The sequence below is a fragment of the Chiroxiphia lanceolata genome, chromosome 14, assembly GCF_009829145.1.
Source record: "Chiroxiphia lanceolata isolate bChiLan1 chromosome 14, bChiLan1.pri, whole genome shotgun sequence".
Taxonomy (NCBI): Eukaryota; Metazoa; Chordata; class Aves; order Passeriformes; family Pipridae; genus Chiroxiphia; species Chiroxiphia lanceolata.
In genome coordinates, this window is record NC_045650.1 from 9,144,808 (window position 1) to 9,161,092 (window position 16,285).

The window sequence follows — 16,285 nt, forward strand, 5'->3', positions numbered from 1 at the left end:
GTACTAGCATAGGAATCTGCATTGTGGACAAGCCGTAGCTGCATCCCACGGGTCTTGGAATTGTTATTGGTTGTAATAATGCCCCAGTAAATGCATCTCTGGAACCAATGTGGAGTCTTTTCTCCTCTTTTACCTTACAATTTGTGTTCCCAGTTCTGCTTGTTTCCTGTTAAGTATGTTATCCCATCTTTGTTTTTTATCTTACACCACTTCACTTGGTCCTTGTTGGTAATGGTGACATTTCTACACTGCTCCCCTTGTGCAATAATCAGTTCTTACTTTTCTGGGGTGTAGTCAATGGTCATATTTTTGCACACCTATGTATGTGCTGCTTTTGTTTTGCCATGAATATCTCAGTTCATCTCATGTGGGGAAATACCATCTTTTTCACTTTTACTTTTAGCATGTGACTTACTATTGCTGAATTAAAGATATATTTTTATAAGTTTACTTAGAGGTACTTTCTTCATTTCAGTAGAAAAGTACCTGTGCTTTAGCACAACCTGTGCACCAACAGAATGCAGGTTTCCTTGCGCAAATGCTGCAAGTATAAAAATAAAATGTATTTTCCTTAAAATTACAAAATTAAGTGCTGGCATCTGTCACAATTTATTTGGATTACAGAAAATCCAATATCTGGTTTCAGAAGTAGATTTTTGCATCTATGTGTGCTTTTCTATCTATGATGATGTTAGTGGAAAAAGAATTAAGATAAAATTTCTTTTGATATCTTATATGTGAAGAGATTGACACTTCAGATAGGTAAGGTATTTTAGTTTAGCCATTGACCTTTTTCTCTTGATAGATTTCTTTTTCACCACCTATTTTGATTTGTTAATGTGAACAAAGGGCACACATATGTAGTATTAAAGGGGTTAGAGAGGGAAAGTAGAATAAAATAATGGTGCACAATGCATATTTCATAAGAAAAGTTTGTATAGTAATATTGAGAGTCCTGATGTAATGCTGCTTTATAAATACACTTTGAAAAGGACTATTTCTTCCTTGAGTATGGAGGAAACATGCTTAAAGTCTGAACCTGTCGTGAAGAACTTGTCAAGAAAGATGCTGAGGCATTAAAACTGAAGTGCTTGTGATCAGATGCAGCTTGGCTAAAATTAAAGTACTGCAAATTTAGTCAATTTTTGGAAAAGCATTTTATTTTTATCTACTTCAGACTGCTGCTTTCAGAATGGTTTTGTTCTTGGTGCTGTTGCTTCCAAAGTACTAATTGTGTGGTGATGGTGTCTGTGTCCATGATCCATTGCAATGTGCACTGCCTGTGGTGTTTCCCTGTATGGTTTCTAACACACACAATCTTTCTTTCTCTTTTTCTCCCTCTTCCTTTTCTCTTGTTCTTATACTGTGCACTTGGCTCTCGTTTTGTCTTGTCAAATTCCTAACTTTTATAGAATCTCACCTCTGTCCTCGTTCAGCTTCAGCCAGTTCCATCAGTTCCTCAGTCCCAGCTCCTAAAGTGCCCGTGCGCAGTCGTAGCATCGACAGGTTGAAGTCCTCTCTGTCTTCATCTGATGCAAGTTCACCTGATTCAACCCAGGTTTGTTGAAAAGCCACAGCAACCAGGTTTCTGTTAATTGGGGGGGGGGGGTGTTGGAACAGCTCAGGATGGGATCCTGTTTTGTCAGGTTCGCTGTTGCTTTCAGTAAGCATTATTGAAACATTAAATAGCATTTGCTTAAAAAAGACACAGTATTAAAATCAAATTGGAATTTTATGGTCTTTGATCTCTCTTGTATCTTAAAGGCATACTGTTTGCTGTTTATGATTCCCAAAGTTTAATGTATATAGAAATCAAACACAGACCAGGTCTGTGTTTTGGAACATAAAGGAAATGTGAAGTACATCTTGTTGAGAAGTTGTATGTTTGTTGGAATAGCAGCTCCTCTGACTGTAAGTATTCTAGAGAGTCAGCAGTATTTTGGTTTTATGTATCTTCTAGAAATCAGAGACAGAAAAGCCATCCCCAGGATCTGGTTTAAGGCGCCCTCCCTCACCATCTGTGTCTGCCCATAGAAGATCCCCCTCTCCTGCTAATTTGGTGAAGCGTCCTCCGTCACCTTCTGCAGTTCGGTACGTGTCCAGGTTAAATACCTTCTTTCATTCAGAACAAAATGAAGGATGCTTCCTGTCTCAAGACAGCTGTGCTGTTAGAATTTGGATGACCTACACTATGCCTTGTTTGTACAGAAAAGGATTTAATTTCGGGTGCAGTTTCCCTTTCCTGCAGTAGAGATGCAGCTCTTACTTCAACCTTTGTCTCTGTTGTGCAGACAAAAGTACACCCTGGTTTTCTGTACAGTCTGTGCACCAAAACCAGCAGGGAAGCCTGCAAGCTTTTGAATAAGCTGATCTACCTGTATTAGTGTAGGAAGTTTCTTGGATTGGAATCACAGGGTTCATCCTTGATGTGGAGTAAATGGAGGTCTGGGCTAGCATACCTGTTTTGATGTTTAGCCCAGAAGTAGGGAGTCCGGGTGCTCAGGGCATTTTGAAATCCTGTATTTAAGTTTTATGAGAAAGGCAACTGTAGTTTTTGGGTGGATTTGTTTTAAAAAGTGAGATATGTAATGTAAACTAAACGAAGGAGACTGCTGTCCTCAGATGCGTGTTTGAGGTTTTCATTGTTAATCCTGAAAATACTCTTTATTTCAACAGGCAAAAGACTCGTCCACCTTCACCTGGTGTGTCAAAACAAAGGCCACCATCTCCTACTCCAGTCTCTAAACCAGCACCCATCCAGCGTCCTCCTCTCACACCAGGTGTTATAAACATTACCAAAAAGAAGACTGAAGCAGAGAGCAAACCAAAGGATAAGAGCACAGAAGGAACAGGACAAGAGCAAGGTGCTTCCCCAGCCTTGGACAGGGACGTGGCAGCAGCTAGCACAAAGACCAAAGAAGGTGGGTATTTCTCAGTCTCTGACTCTAATTAGAGGCCTCTCCAGTGTGTACTAGGACTGGTGAAACAACAGGTTTGTGAGGCAGAGCACTTAAAGGGTAGGATGCTTAAAGGCAGAGGCTGTTAATTGCTCAGTATACAATAATGTTATGTGGTATGACTTTGGGCTGGGGATTTTTGTGCAGTATTGGTTTATTGGACTTGGAGATTAAAGTCAGGAGCTTTCAATATTGCTGCTTGTACTGTAATTTTAAGAAAAGCAGAAATTCTCTTTGCCTTTTGGGCTTCAGCTGTACTAGCTGAGGGATCTGCTAGCTTAGGTTTTATAAAGTCAGTAGTTAAACTACACAGAGGTCTTTCGGTCCAGTTGGTAGTTCTTGAAATGCTCCTGTAGAGACCTGCTTGGAGGAAGAAATCAGCTCCTGGTGCATCACAGGCTGAGAGACAGTTTTCACAATGCTTAAAGGCTGCCTCAACCTCAGTTCCAGTGAGTGTATAATCATTGTTGCCTAAGGAAAAGGGATCAGTTCACAGATCACACTGAGAAATTATCCTGGTAGATTAAGGAGAACCATACACCAGATAAGCAGTTAGTGTCCTGGTCCTCTTCACTGTGCCAAGTGAACACAGCCCCTGGCCCTCCTACCAGAAAAAATGCCAGCTGCCATCTCCAGAACAGAATCTGGGAGAGCCTTCTGATGAGGTCTGGCAGGCAATTCTCTGTGGGGAAGGACTTAGGGGTCACTTGACAGGAAAAGGAGGACTCTCTGGAATTTAAGTTACAACCAGTGGCAGTACCAGGGGTGAGTCCTTCAGACACCAGGTAAGTGGGAATGTGTGCTTGCTGCACGTTAGTGCATGTGTGGTTCCTGTGTGCATTCCTTGGCTACTGCAGTTCTTTGTCATTGCTGAGGCTCTTCCTGACACTGCCCAGTGCTGGATGTGCAGCAGTGTCAGTCAGCTGAAGAACTCACTCATGATGCAGTTCTCTGAGCATGTGTTCCTGTAGAAGGAAGCCTGGACGTCAGTCAGAGGTGGATGTTCCTGTGAAGTTGCACATCCATCTTCAGTGTCACATCCTTTGTCTTTGCAGTCAGAATGCCCATCCCTTGATGTGCTGCATTACTGTGATAAGTGTCTCACAAGCCTCAGAGGGGGCACAATCACTTGTGATCAGTGTCATCAGTTGGTTGACACCTCCATAACAATTTGTCCTAGTCCTGCGACTTCCAGTTATTCTGGAACAAGAGCACCCATCCTTGTTTCTTGGATGCCCCACCTGTCTCCTCTCTACACTGACTTCTGAAACTATATTAACCCAATTTATCTGTTTCCATTTTAGTTTATTGCCAATCTGGAAGCTCTAGCCATCTTTGTAGTGACTCACACTGGGGCTGGATGAAGCTCTTTTTCTTTGACATGTAGAAGATAAGGAAATAGTGGGCATGTTCTTCAACATAGAGATGATTTCATGTATCTCTTTGAATGTTTTGGTACACTGCAATATTGCTAAGTGAGCCGAAATCTTTTTTCTTAAAAAGTTGCTTTCAATTTCCAAGGCAATTTGCCTTTTAACACTTCTGTGTCAACAGTTCACCTTCTGGGTTGGTGCAATTCCATATCCCTGACAGCTTCTGAAGTCAGAGCCCACCAGTGAATGGCATGTGGCAAATCAGTCTCCAGGTCTTCCAGGTTCAGCCTAATTTCAGCTTTGTGCACTTGTATCTTCATCCCATCTCTTCTCCTTCAAACTGAACTTGTTTGCCTGTTGCTGACAGCAATCAAGTTTTTGTCAGTTTTTGTCTTGTTTTTTGTGTCTTCCTACTAAAATACACTGTTCCACAGTAAAACACTTTTTATTTTTCAGTGACTTGGAGCAGTTGTCATTTCTGGCAGCAGCCTTTCGCAGCTTCTCTGAGAATTAAAAGGCTTGTTCAACTTTAAGCATAAGAAGTGCTCCTTCTTGAGCTCTCACCTTATGCGTGTTGATAGGTAATAAACTATCATGGAGCCCCACTTTTTGTTTCTGGGTATTGAAGGCTTTGGAATATGATTCCTAGATTGTGAGTAGATGACTTGCCTTGAAATGTGTTGGAATCCTCCCTCCATCCAACTAATACTACACTTTGTGAGTGTTCTGAGATGTTCTCTTGCATGTTTCCCTCTTTCCCCTCCCATCACAAAAAGATGCTCTTTGAGAAAGACAGTTCTTACCAGGAATGACTGGGAGTACAAGGAAGAAAAAGCTGAGTGTGAAACACTGGAAGAATCTTCTTACAGCCTGCTGTCAGTCATGTTGGGAAGTTTTATGTCCTGCCCTATGGAAACAGACTGTACAAGAGGTGCATGGAGATGAAAACAGTACTGAAGTAACCATGTGGAAAGCATCAGTAAAGCTTCAGAAGTGAAAATGTAATGGGAAGGTCCCCTATAGGCTTGAGGTCTCCAAGCCTTTTTTTTGGTTGTTTTCCCCGTTCTTTCCATATCCACAAGTGTTCTGAACTGTTGTGACTAATTTTCTTCTATCAATACCAGACATTCATCATATTTCAAGCTGTCATTATCATGTTGTGACCCTAGAACCTAAAAGTCTAAAACCTTTCGGTTTCTTGCTGAGCATTTGATTTTCTTATTTAGGTTCAGTTTTGAGGAGGGAAAATAGGTTAAACCTCACATTAAGTATCAGCCAGATTTGATACAACTGAGAGAGATTCCAGAGGTGTTAAAACAGGATTACTGTGTTGGTTGCTGTGCAAGTGCACAACAAAAAACAGCCTCTGCTGTAAAAAGTGACTAGTCTGAACTGGCAAGACACTGATATGGCAGAGGAAAAGAGAGACATTTTGATTTCTTCATTGTTCTCCCTCCTTTTCTTTAAGTAGAAAGTAAAGCTACAGAATATAGGAAAAAAGCACTTGTATGTCTTGAATAGGCAGATCAGCTAATGCTTTTTATAACTGCAGGGGAATGGTCTTTCTTGTGTAGGAGGAGGAGGACTCCTTGGACCGTGTTCAGCTTTCAGTCATGGCTGATTTTCATTTGTACCAACATGACTGCAGTTTTTTCCCCAAATCAGAAGCAATGTGTGTTCTGGGGAAGTAGTATTTTTTCAGCATTGAATAAATCTAAATATTAGAAAACTCTCTGTGCCTGTACTCCATCAGTGCTGAAATGCTTTACCTAGGGCTGCCAGAACCAATTTCTATGCACAAAACACAGCCATGATTCAGCTGCTGAGGGTTTACTGTGTGTAATTATGCCCTGCAGTTGCAGGTAGTGAGTACTAGCCCATGGGGCTTAAGCAGCTTTTCAGGTATTAAAGTTCCTAATGATGACATTGTGTTTTGAGTGATTTGTCTTTAGGTCAGAAGCAAAATAGCTGGTCAAACCCTGATGTCATTGTTCATTAAAATTACCTTGACTTGAAGGCTTGTGTTAAGCAAACGTATCTGTGCTGGTTTGTAAAATATTAAAAAGAAGAAAGGCAGGTCCTCACCAACATTATGATCTTACTGCTTTCCTGACATCAAGAGCTAATTCTCTGAATATTCAGATGATGAGGTCCTAAATATTTCTCCAGATTAGTAACTGGTAAAAATCAGAGTTCTTTCAATATGTATATTGAGAGTGGCTGGATGGCAGCATGGTTCTGGGTGTTTTTCCTAATGTTAATTTATAATAGTTCAGACTGATGTTCAGACACCATAACACCAGGCAGGACATGAGGAAACATAAACTGTAGGACCCTGCAAATATTTATTAGCTTGGTGGTTGAAGCTGTTTTGATCTCCATGTAAATTGGAAATTGATTTGTTGCTAATGTGTAGAAATACCGAATTACTGAAGTCATTAGTATGTGCCTTCAGGGCCAGATAAAACGGTGATTGTTTGCACTCTAAGGTACTCTATAAATATAAAGGCATGAATTTTAATATTATGAAAAATACAAAAATTAATATTTCCTCTTTAGGGTCATGTGCATTCAGTTTTATTAGAAGAATGTGAAGTATATTTCCTGAAGTAGTATTTAATTTCAGTTTTCTTTTCAGTGTTCAAGAGTTATATATTCTGAAAAACATGTCTTTTCAGAAACATGTTTTTGAGTGCTATGATAATTGGAGAGTATCTTTAAGTGTATCATCTGGAATATGGCTGGATCAGTATTGAAATGAGTTGTTATTGTTTCATTGTCAGTGAAATATTGTGGCTCTGCATCTCTTGAGGGCTCCTCTTCAGCTCTGGCAGGCCCTTAGATAAGGGTGCACTCAGTGAGCAATGAGCGCTGCTTGAACAGATAGTGGATCAGATGGCATGAGAAAGATCTCATCTGACAGTGAGAACATCTTTCTTAATTTTAAGTTACTGGCGCTTTTTAACGGCAGTTTCTTTTAACCTTTGCAGAATCAGGTAGCAAAACAGTAGCAGGGACCACCACAGCTGAAGAAGCTGCTAAAATCTTGGCAGAGAAGCGACGTCTGGCACGAGAGCAAAGAGAGCGCGAAGACCAAGAGAGAATTCAGAGACAAGAAGAAGAAAGGTAACAATTGAGACAGGGAAGGGATGCTTTCAGTGGTGGGGTGTGGTTGGAATGGACATTCCAGCTGTTTATGTTTTCCAAGTCTTAATTTAAGTTCCTGCAAATTTTAATGCAGTTCCTGAAGCAAGGAGGCACTAGCACATTTGAGATGGGACAGGTTGCTGTGTGTAACATCAGTTTATATCTCAGTATATTTATAATGCATAGTCCATGTGAAATCACTGCTTCTTTTTCCTTACAGTCACTAGTGGGGCTTTTAATTCAAAACCAGAATGTGCTTTTTACATCACTTATGTTTGGTTTGTTTGTATTTGGTTTGAAATAGTCAAACCTCTCTGTATTAAATTTTTCCTCAGGCAGTGGTCTGATGGTACATTAAATCTCATGTTAGTGATCTGAAATCTAGATCAGTAATGTGGCAGGCAAGTAATTCAAAGTGTTAAACCAGTGTGCATTTGGTTCACCACATAGAAGTTGTTAAAAATAAATTGTTAAGTTAATGCTGAATAACTTTATTCCAGGTCAGGGTCACCTGTCTGTGCTTCTATGAACGTGGTGGAATATCAGATTTTGTCTGTTTTCTGGTCATGGATGTAAAGCTGTTAGAAACTTTAATATAATCTGTTTTAGGTGTTTTATCAGAAATATGTCATCAGATCTGCTGTGTGTGTCTGCATGAGCTGGCAGTGTACATCTCCAGTGTACCTCTGGGATTCAGGCTATAGAAGAAAGAGTTTTTTAGGAAATCCCACTAAATTTATGTTTGACTGTGATTAAAATCTTCATTCATGTTATGGTTGCAGATGGTGTTTATTAAATGGTTGTTGCTTAATCCCATTCTCAATCAAACATTCCATTATTGGAACAACCTGCCTTGGCCTTGACTTAATCAGCAAGGAACACAAACTCACAGATAGTTTCTTCCAAGTTATTCTGATTTTTTCTTTGACTAGTCTGGATGGTGACAAATCCCCACCAGAAAGTGCCTTTATGCAGTAATTTTGTGACTGGATTATTTAGAACTTCCATACTTTCCTGCTCTGTCTCATGTGCATGCACACTTTTAAAGAAATAAATACCCAGTCAGTAACCTGTATCTTGGAAACACCAGAATCAGAGAGGAGGAGATGGCCAAGAGAGCAACTGAGGAAAAAGCACGACGGGAAGAGGAGCTCCAGAAGCAGGAGGAAGAGAAGAGACTGTTCCATGAAGAACAGCAAAGACAGGCTGAGGAGGAGAGGATCCGCCGGGAACAGGAAGAGCAGGAAAAACTCGCAGAGCTTCAGCACCAGGTCTGTGGGCTCCAACTGTGTTCCTGGTACAAGCTGCCGCCGTGTTTTTCGTGGTTTTTTTGTTTCTTTCACGTAACGGTTTTGACAGGTCTCTGTTAGGAATGACATAAAGCAGAGTTCATCCTGTCTGAGATGGATTTGAGAGTGTCTGCAGGTTCATTCCTTCCCCTGGTCTGTGTGATTTTTTTAAAATTTTTTTCCCCAGCGTTTGGTAAATTCAAGTGTGGGCAGGAGCAGCTATTCTGGAAATTTTTTTTGGCCATCAAGGAGGCATCATTTTGCATACATAAAATATCTGTACTGAGCCCACTTTACCAGCTTACTGCTATGAGTTACAAGGAGCTGGTCTGTCTGGAAAGTCATCTGGCTTGCTCTGATTCCTTTAAAAGAAAGATTGGTAGTATTTCCAAGTCTGCTTTTCCTGTTGCTAAATAGTCTTCCACAGCAAGTATCCATGTACCATTACAAAGGCATCCTTTGAACTGAAGGGAGCTGTTCTGCAAAAAGTGGACTTTCCTTAAATTAGATTAATTCTGAAAGCTAAGGCAGTTTTACAATGAAATTTTGTATTTAAAGTGCTATATCATATGGATAGCATTGCAATGTGTCTGAACATTTCTCTATAAGCTTGTTTAAGTTTATGACAATTATTCAGAGTGTTAACTATGTTTCTGTCTTCTTTCCAGTCATACTGGAAAAGATTTTACAGTGTAAAAGGAACAGAAGATGTTCTGCACCAAGTGTCTTGGTAGCAATACCTGACTGCCAAGATTTTTGAGTTAATCTTGACACATTCAGAATTTAATTGCTGTCTTGTTACTTTATAAATTATCCTTCTTAGACAAATGTTCGTCCTGAAATATAGTTTGAGCTCTGAGTAGCTCAACATTCAGAACATTTGCATTATATCAATATAGTTGACGTTCAGTTTCTGAATGTCATAGTAGTATATATTTCATGTCAGTAGCTGGATAATGGCATTTAGCTACAATGTGTGGTCATATTAAGTAGTGATTGTCTGATGTACCTGTCTGTGTTGAACCAGAATCTCTGTAACAGCTCTGCTTTTGACTCTTGGGAATGACCTGTGCACTGGGTGCTCTCCTCTTTTTGTTTTATTTTCAGAGAGAAGAAGCTGAAGCAAAAGCTCAAGAAGAGGCTGAAAGACAGCGACTGGAAAGAGAGAGAATTATGCAGCAAAATATGCAGGAAAGGCTTGAAAGAAAAAAGGTAGACTGTTTTGAATTCTCAGCCTAAAACAGTGGTTGGAATGTTAAACTGAACAGACAAACAGTTTCTGATGCATTTAAATAGAAATAGTGTGATTTTTTTTAAAAAAGCAAACTCTGGCTTCTGGCCTTTAAAAACAATGAATAAAGTATTAAATTAATGAAATATGAAAATATGATTGAAAATTTAAACCAGAATGCTGAAATATAAAGCTCTGCAAATATTTTCCATGTTTTAACAGAGAATTGAAGAAATAATGAAAAGAACACGAAAATCGGATCAAAGTGAATCCAAGGTACTTTTTTGTTTGGATCCATATAATAGCAGAATAGACCTTTCCTTGAGAAGGCTTTGCCTTGTATCCTGTCTTTCTCTGTTATCCTTACACAGACTGGCTTCTGTGTGAAGTACAAAGTTCTGGTGCACCAGAATAATTTCCAATAGCTTCCCATTGTACACGCTCTTCTGCTCTGCTTGTTCTAACAAGAAGTCTTGGATGTATTTTTGTTCAAGGCCTACAATGTGATCTGTTATTATCACTTGCAGATTGGTTTAAAAAAACCCCACTGGTTAGTAGGGCTTTTTTTTTTAATTGTATACATTCTACCAGCATTGTTTTTCCCTAGAAAATTTACATTCCTGGCATCATCTGTTTGCTTAAAGCAAATCTTGGATGCCCCTTGGATTGCTGGATGTATTTTTGTTAATGCAGTGAGGTTTGTGGTCACTTGTGCTTATTGGGGGGAATAGTTGTTCCTGTCTGAATATTCAAAGATCTAAGTCTTCATATAGCTGAAAATCAATAAAAATTTAGCACACGCCTTGGAGAAATGAGGGGGAAAGGAACTCAGGAATAATAGGTATGAGGTGGAAGTGGGTCCCACAGGCTCTGGCTCAGTAGAACATTTATTGCTGGGTGAGCTGGTTGTCTTGTGAGCCTTTGGACTTGTGTGGCCTCAGTGCTGGGCACAGAATTGTCCTGTGTGGGAACTGTGATTGAACCATTTGTGAAATGCTGGAGGGTAGGGAGCTATTCCAAGTAACACTCCGGCAATTCAGTTGCAGAATGAAGGGAAATCTGCCTCAGAGGTGATGGAGGGAGAGGATATTGAAGAAGAGGAAGAGTTGGGTCTTGAGAAGACTGATCAGCCAGGTAAGGAAACTGTGGATGAGTCAGGTCTGAGTAGCAATGAGTCTCTCAGTGATGTTTAAGCTTTGTTGAAAAGGTCACTCACATTACAGCACTGTGGTGGTCTGAGACACCAATCCCAGAAATGCCAGGGAGACTCTCTGCTTGGACAGAGAAACAGTCAAAATGATTTGAGAATGAAATGGAGGCAACTTTCATTTTACAAGTGGATTTTTAAAGATGAAAAACGAGTTTCATGTTGTTATGGACAGCTTATCTATAGAGAAATGAACCGATTGAAGCCCAGTGCCCTGAGTTTTAGCTAGGAAAGGTCATTTTGACTCTTCTAACCATTCTGTTACTGAAGCTCTCCTTTTTAATTTATTTCTTGTTTTTTCCCCCATTTGCAGGAAAGCTAAATGGCATTGACTTGCTCCAGGAAGTCAAGAGGGAAGCAGAGGGTTGTTTAGAGACTGCACAGAGCTTGATCTCTGCAGAATCTGAGGAACAAGATGAGTCAGAGTTGAAGGCCAGTGAAGTGTTCATGAATGGAAGCGACTTGAAAAGTGATGAGGGGTCTCTGTCTGTTAGTGAACTAAAGGATTCCAGGTGAGTTTGTGTAGGCAGCTGCTTTACTGTCAGAGCAGTTATCCCTCACACAAAAAAATCTCTCTCTGCATTTAAAATAAATTTAGTGCTGTCTGTAGCTTTGCCTCAAATCTTGCACCCCGCTGGCTTTGTGGTGTGTCTGTGCCTTGCTCCAGACATGTGGTGTGTGTGTGCTGTCAGTTCAGTGCCTCACACAGAACAGTTAGCTCAGGATAATTGTTTGTTTAGATGGCACCATGCTAACAGTACTGGCTTTGCTGAGAAGTGAGACGCAGCCAGTGCTACAAAGTGGCAGTGTTACTTGTAAAGAGTGGCATTGGCTTGAAATCTTCTCCCTTGAAATGGCTTGTGGTTCTTCTCATTAACAAAACATTAAACAAGAGGGAGGGGAGATAACACTGAAAAGGAAGAATAACCTACAGGAAAGCTCTAGAACAACGTTATGCTGAAACACCAAGATAGAACACAAAAGCCTCCCTTGGTGGGGAATGTTTTTTGTGGTATTTCAGATTTTATCTTTTTGAACATAAAGCATTTCTGTTAGCTACTGGAAAATCTGTCCTCTGACGCTTGTTCCATTTGCTCGTCTAAATGCTAATGATTTAGAAATGACATTGTGAACGCTGTTTTAAAGTGATGATAAATTAATCTCATTCCTCCAGTGATGGAGTATAAAGACATTTTTGTGATTCTTCAAAGAATGAATGAAAATTAATCAATGATTTGGATTTAGATTTTGAATCTTTTAAATATTTCTGGTCTTCTGAGGCTTAGTTTTGTGCCTGAAAAGTCACAGCTGGAGAAAAAAAGGAGAAATGCACACTACTAAAATTGGGATTTAATGGTTCAGGGCTTTAAACTTGTTGCTTTCTTATATCAAATTTCTGCAGCCAGACCTTACCTGAGAGTTGTTAGTACAGTAAAAAGTTGGTATGTGTTGGTGAGTTGTTCTTCCCCATTGGCTCTTGGAGGGGACATCCTGTGTGGCAGCTGGAGGAGCTTGTCTGGAAATGCCCTTCAGGACATTCAGTGCTTTGCAGAGTTTTCAGTCTGCTAATTGTTTGGCCTGGAATAAATCTAAAGGTTAAATGTGCAGAAATTGTAATACAAGTGTCCTTTTTTTTTTTTTCCTAGCCATCCTGCAAAAGAAGTGGTTATCGATGACTCAGTGAAATCGGGTGTTAATGAAGCTGATCATACAATTGGACTTATTCAGAATCTTAATGGAAAATCTGGTTCATGGACTTTTGAGGAGTTCATTGACGTTGGAGTACATTCCAAGTCAACCAAACTGAGCTCGGACAGCATCTCTGCTGGTAACTGTAATCAAAACTTGAATGATGCTGCTACAATACCTCCTAGTCCCAAATTGGCTTTTGAGGAAGATGGTGCAGTGAATTCATTGACCAAACCTATAGATGCTTCATCAGGTAATCCAAGCTGACTTCCCTGTCTATCTCTTCCTCTGCCTAGGCAATTAACTTCCTTGCATTTTGCTCTCTTTGCCTTAACTACAGCTTCTTATTTTCAAGGCACTTTTTCCAATGTGTAGACCAGAGGGAAAGCTCTTTCTTTAGTGCTGGTAACTTGAATTCTGTCAAAAGGAGTCACCAATCAATGCCTTTTTAGGGACTTGCTAAGGCCCCACATTAAGGCTCTTCCAAAGACACAGCTGAGCCCTTGTGAAGCTCCAGTATCTCCTACCAGCACTGAAGCTCATCTGTTGTACTTTAAGCTTCTTCTGAGATATCTTAAATGGCACATGTTACTTTTGAAGATACTAACAGTTTAAAAGGTGTCTGATGTAACTCTACAGGCAAGACCTTTCCACTCCTAGGCATGTTCTGTAACTTTTTGATGCTGACCTGCGTGGTCTTCCAAGGTGTCCTCAAACTCTAGCAAGGTATTAGCTGTAGAATAGTGTTTCACTTCACTGAGGCAGGTAGCACCAACCTGAAGTTCCACAGACAGTTGTGTTACATTTTGAGAGGAGTAATAAAGCTGTACACACACAGAATTCTCTGAATTTCCTGAAAGAAGCAGGGCTGCACCTCAAGCCACATGTACTTGGGAAGGCAAACCTTCATGCAGTACAGCCTAGTGTGTCAGAGAGGCTTCAGGAAGGTAGTTTATGTAACACAGACTAGACTTCCCTGGTGTTGGAGCTATAAACCCCAAATGGTCATATTCACAGCAGGAGATCTCTTTCCAGGAGATAAATGACTGTGTGATCAGTGAAATGAATGGTAGTGGAAGAAATGAGCCTTGCTATCCACATTTTCTTTCAGTGATGTGTAGCACTTTGTTTGATTAAAGTGTAGCACTTTTCTAGACTGAACTGTTTCCTGAGTCTCCTCTGTCACTCTGCGTCTTGTGAATTTTAGTCCCGTGGGCACAACCTGATCGAGGCCTCTCTCATGGCCAAAACTAACTGGGCCATGGGAATAGACAGATTTAATGTGATTCTGCTGATCACATTTTGTTGTGAGCAAAATCATTAACTTTTTAGCAAAGAAAGTGTTGCCTTCTAATTTTGACCTTGAAAATGTTTAAACTTAATATGTTTTAAGAATTCTGTATATGACTTTGAAAACTAACATTCCTGTAAAAAGAAAGGAAACCCTACTGTGCTGGTTTTGGACCATAAGTGTCTGAGTGGTTCTGTGCTCACTCCTGGATGTAGACTCTGACAGTGATGATGGATGCATGTGGCATACACACAGTTATGATGGTTACATGTTTTCTTCTCTTTGCTCTTTGGACAGAACTGTGAACACTAGAGACCTGGAAATAATCTGATTGCACTTCAGTAATCCAGTGTTTTCTCAAGTACCGAAGGCCTTGTTTTGAAAAGCTGCTTGTTTACCTTTATCCATCTTCAACTTTGCAAAAAACACGAGGGGAGGGATGAAAAAGTTCTAATTTGCACCTTGAAACATTTCAGGGAAACTGTTGTGCTGATGTTCTTTTTCCATTCGTTTAGCTTATTGTTAGATAAGGTTTCCTAGTTCAAATATCCCTTGTTTCCCTTTTACAGACTTTACAGTAACCTGTTTGAGTCTTTTGGGTTTTTTTTTTCCATATCAGTATCATGTACAGCAGCAGGCTACTGGAGGCTCCCCTCTTAGCTGCAGACTTTGCATATTTCTAAAATGGCCCTTGATTAAATAAAAGACTCATTCAGTGTGTGTTAAAGCTGAACTCCCTTTGTAATGTCTAGAAAAATGTTGTTGCTTGTTAGTTCATGTGCTATTTAAAAATGCAGAATTGACTATCTTCAGTTTTGAATGGAGAAGAAAAATTCCTTATCTAACATGAAAATTTTGACAGTTTCAAAATCTGGTGTTGTACCATCACTAATATGTTTTAATCTATTGGCAAACATCAAAACATTTTACAGCATGTGCACTAATATATTGCAAATATGTCAAGTCCCTAGATATGTCTGTCGGTGCAGTTTAATGTGTCATGCTTTTAAAAAATGTTTTCCTTTTGATTTACTTATTTATCTACACTTATGGAAGTATTATTTTATTGTGTACATAACAGTATTAGACCATTGAAGTCATGTTTTGTTCATGTTCATTATTCTGTGTGTATCAGTTCCAGCTTTGTAACAATGGCTGCAAGTTGCATATATATTTTCCCTCCCCTAAAGCCTGCATTAAATAATCTATTTAACCTGAACTTGCCTGCTTTTTACAGCATGAAGAGATTAATGAAGCATCTTCTGAAAATTGCTACTAAAAGTAATAATGCAGCCTTGTTCTGATGTCTCCTGTAAAGAGAGACTGGATAGGTGGTTACTTTAAAGAATAGCTGTCTCAAATTTCTACAAACCACTGGCTGATCCTCCAATTCCAGCGATTCATCCAAATGGCAGCTGTTTGCAGTGGGTAAATGCAAATGGTTTTGCTGGAACTACACGTGTTCTTTCCTCAACACCACAGTTGCAACAGAAGCCCTCAGCCCTCTCCCTCTTGCTGTTCAGAAATGCCATAGAACTGTTTTAGACTTTTAGAGCAGTGCCTTAGGTAAAAGGAAAACTGTATTTTTGTATGATAGCTGTTTCGTTCTGGCAGAGACAATCATTCTAACAAAGATGCCAGTATTTTCTTCTGTGCTGATATTGTTGAATGGTCTGATACAGCTCTGTGTAAATATGTGTGCACTGTTAAATAAACTTTGCAGTTGAACAATGCTTTATTTTGTAATGCTAGACATGACCTTACTAGGCCTCTCCAACCCCTTGCCCTGCTGACCTGCCTTGAGATGCACCCTGGTGCTGCTCTAACTACTCCCAAGTGCACATTCCCAAACTAGAGGCCTCTTTGGCAGTTGCATCTGTGTGGGTGGGAGGGTATTTGCACTAACACCTTCAGCTCTTGCTGTGTTTGTACATGCTCATACCTATGATGGCGTGTTTGTAACTCTTGAATTCTTTAACCTGCTTTTCCCTGTCAGCCTTTGCTTTTCCCTTGCAGCACCAGCATCTCTGTGTTCGAAGGGTGAGTCCAGCAGTGCTCTGTGGCCACAGTGGGGCAGTGCCCAGCAAGAATACAGCAAGAT

The 16,285-nt window shown here is 40.0% G+C and overlaps 1 protein-coding gene across 4 annotated transcripts in view; it reads left to right on the forward strand.

The window, feature by feature from the left end:
- The window catches only part of MAP7D3 (MAP7 domain containing 3), a 45,450-nt gene extending 29,533 nt beyond the window's left edge, over positions 1 to 15,917 (forward strand). For 2 of the 4 annotated variants that reach the window (XM_032701671.1, XM_032701674.1), the window contains exons 11-20: positions 1,413 to 1,558; positions 1,961 to 2,091; positions 2,677 to 2,921; positions 7,321 to 7,456; positions 8,568 to 8,748; positions 9,874 to 9,978; positions 10,220 to 10,273; positions 11,038 to 11,131; positions 11,518 to 11,716; positions 12,851 to 15,917. In XM_032701671.1, coding sequence (XP_032557562.1) covers positions 1,413 to 1,558; positions 1,961 to 2,091; positions 2,677 to 2,921; positions 7,321 to 7,456; positions 8,568 to 8,748; positions 9,874 to 9,978; positions 10,220 to 10,273; positions 11,038 to 11,131; positions 11,518 to 11,716; positions 12,851 to 13,160 — 1,601 coding nt within the window. In that variant the 3' untranslated portion in view covers positions 13,161 to 15,917. The remainder of the gene's footprint in view (positions 1 to 1,412; positions 1,559 to 1,960; positions 2,092 to 2,676; positions 2,922 to 7,320; positions 7,457 to 8,567; positions 8,749 to 9,873; positions 9,979 to 10,219; positions 10,274 to 11,037; positions 11,132 to 11,517; positions 11,717 to 12,850) is intronic. The other 2 variants (XM_032701672.1, XM_032701673.1) reach the window with 2 other exon arrangements.
- The last annotated feature ends 368 nt before the right edge of the window (positions 15,918 to 16,285 follow it).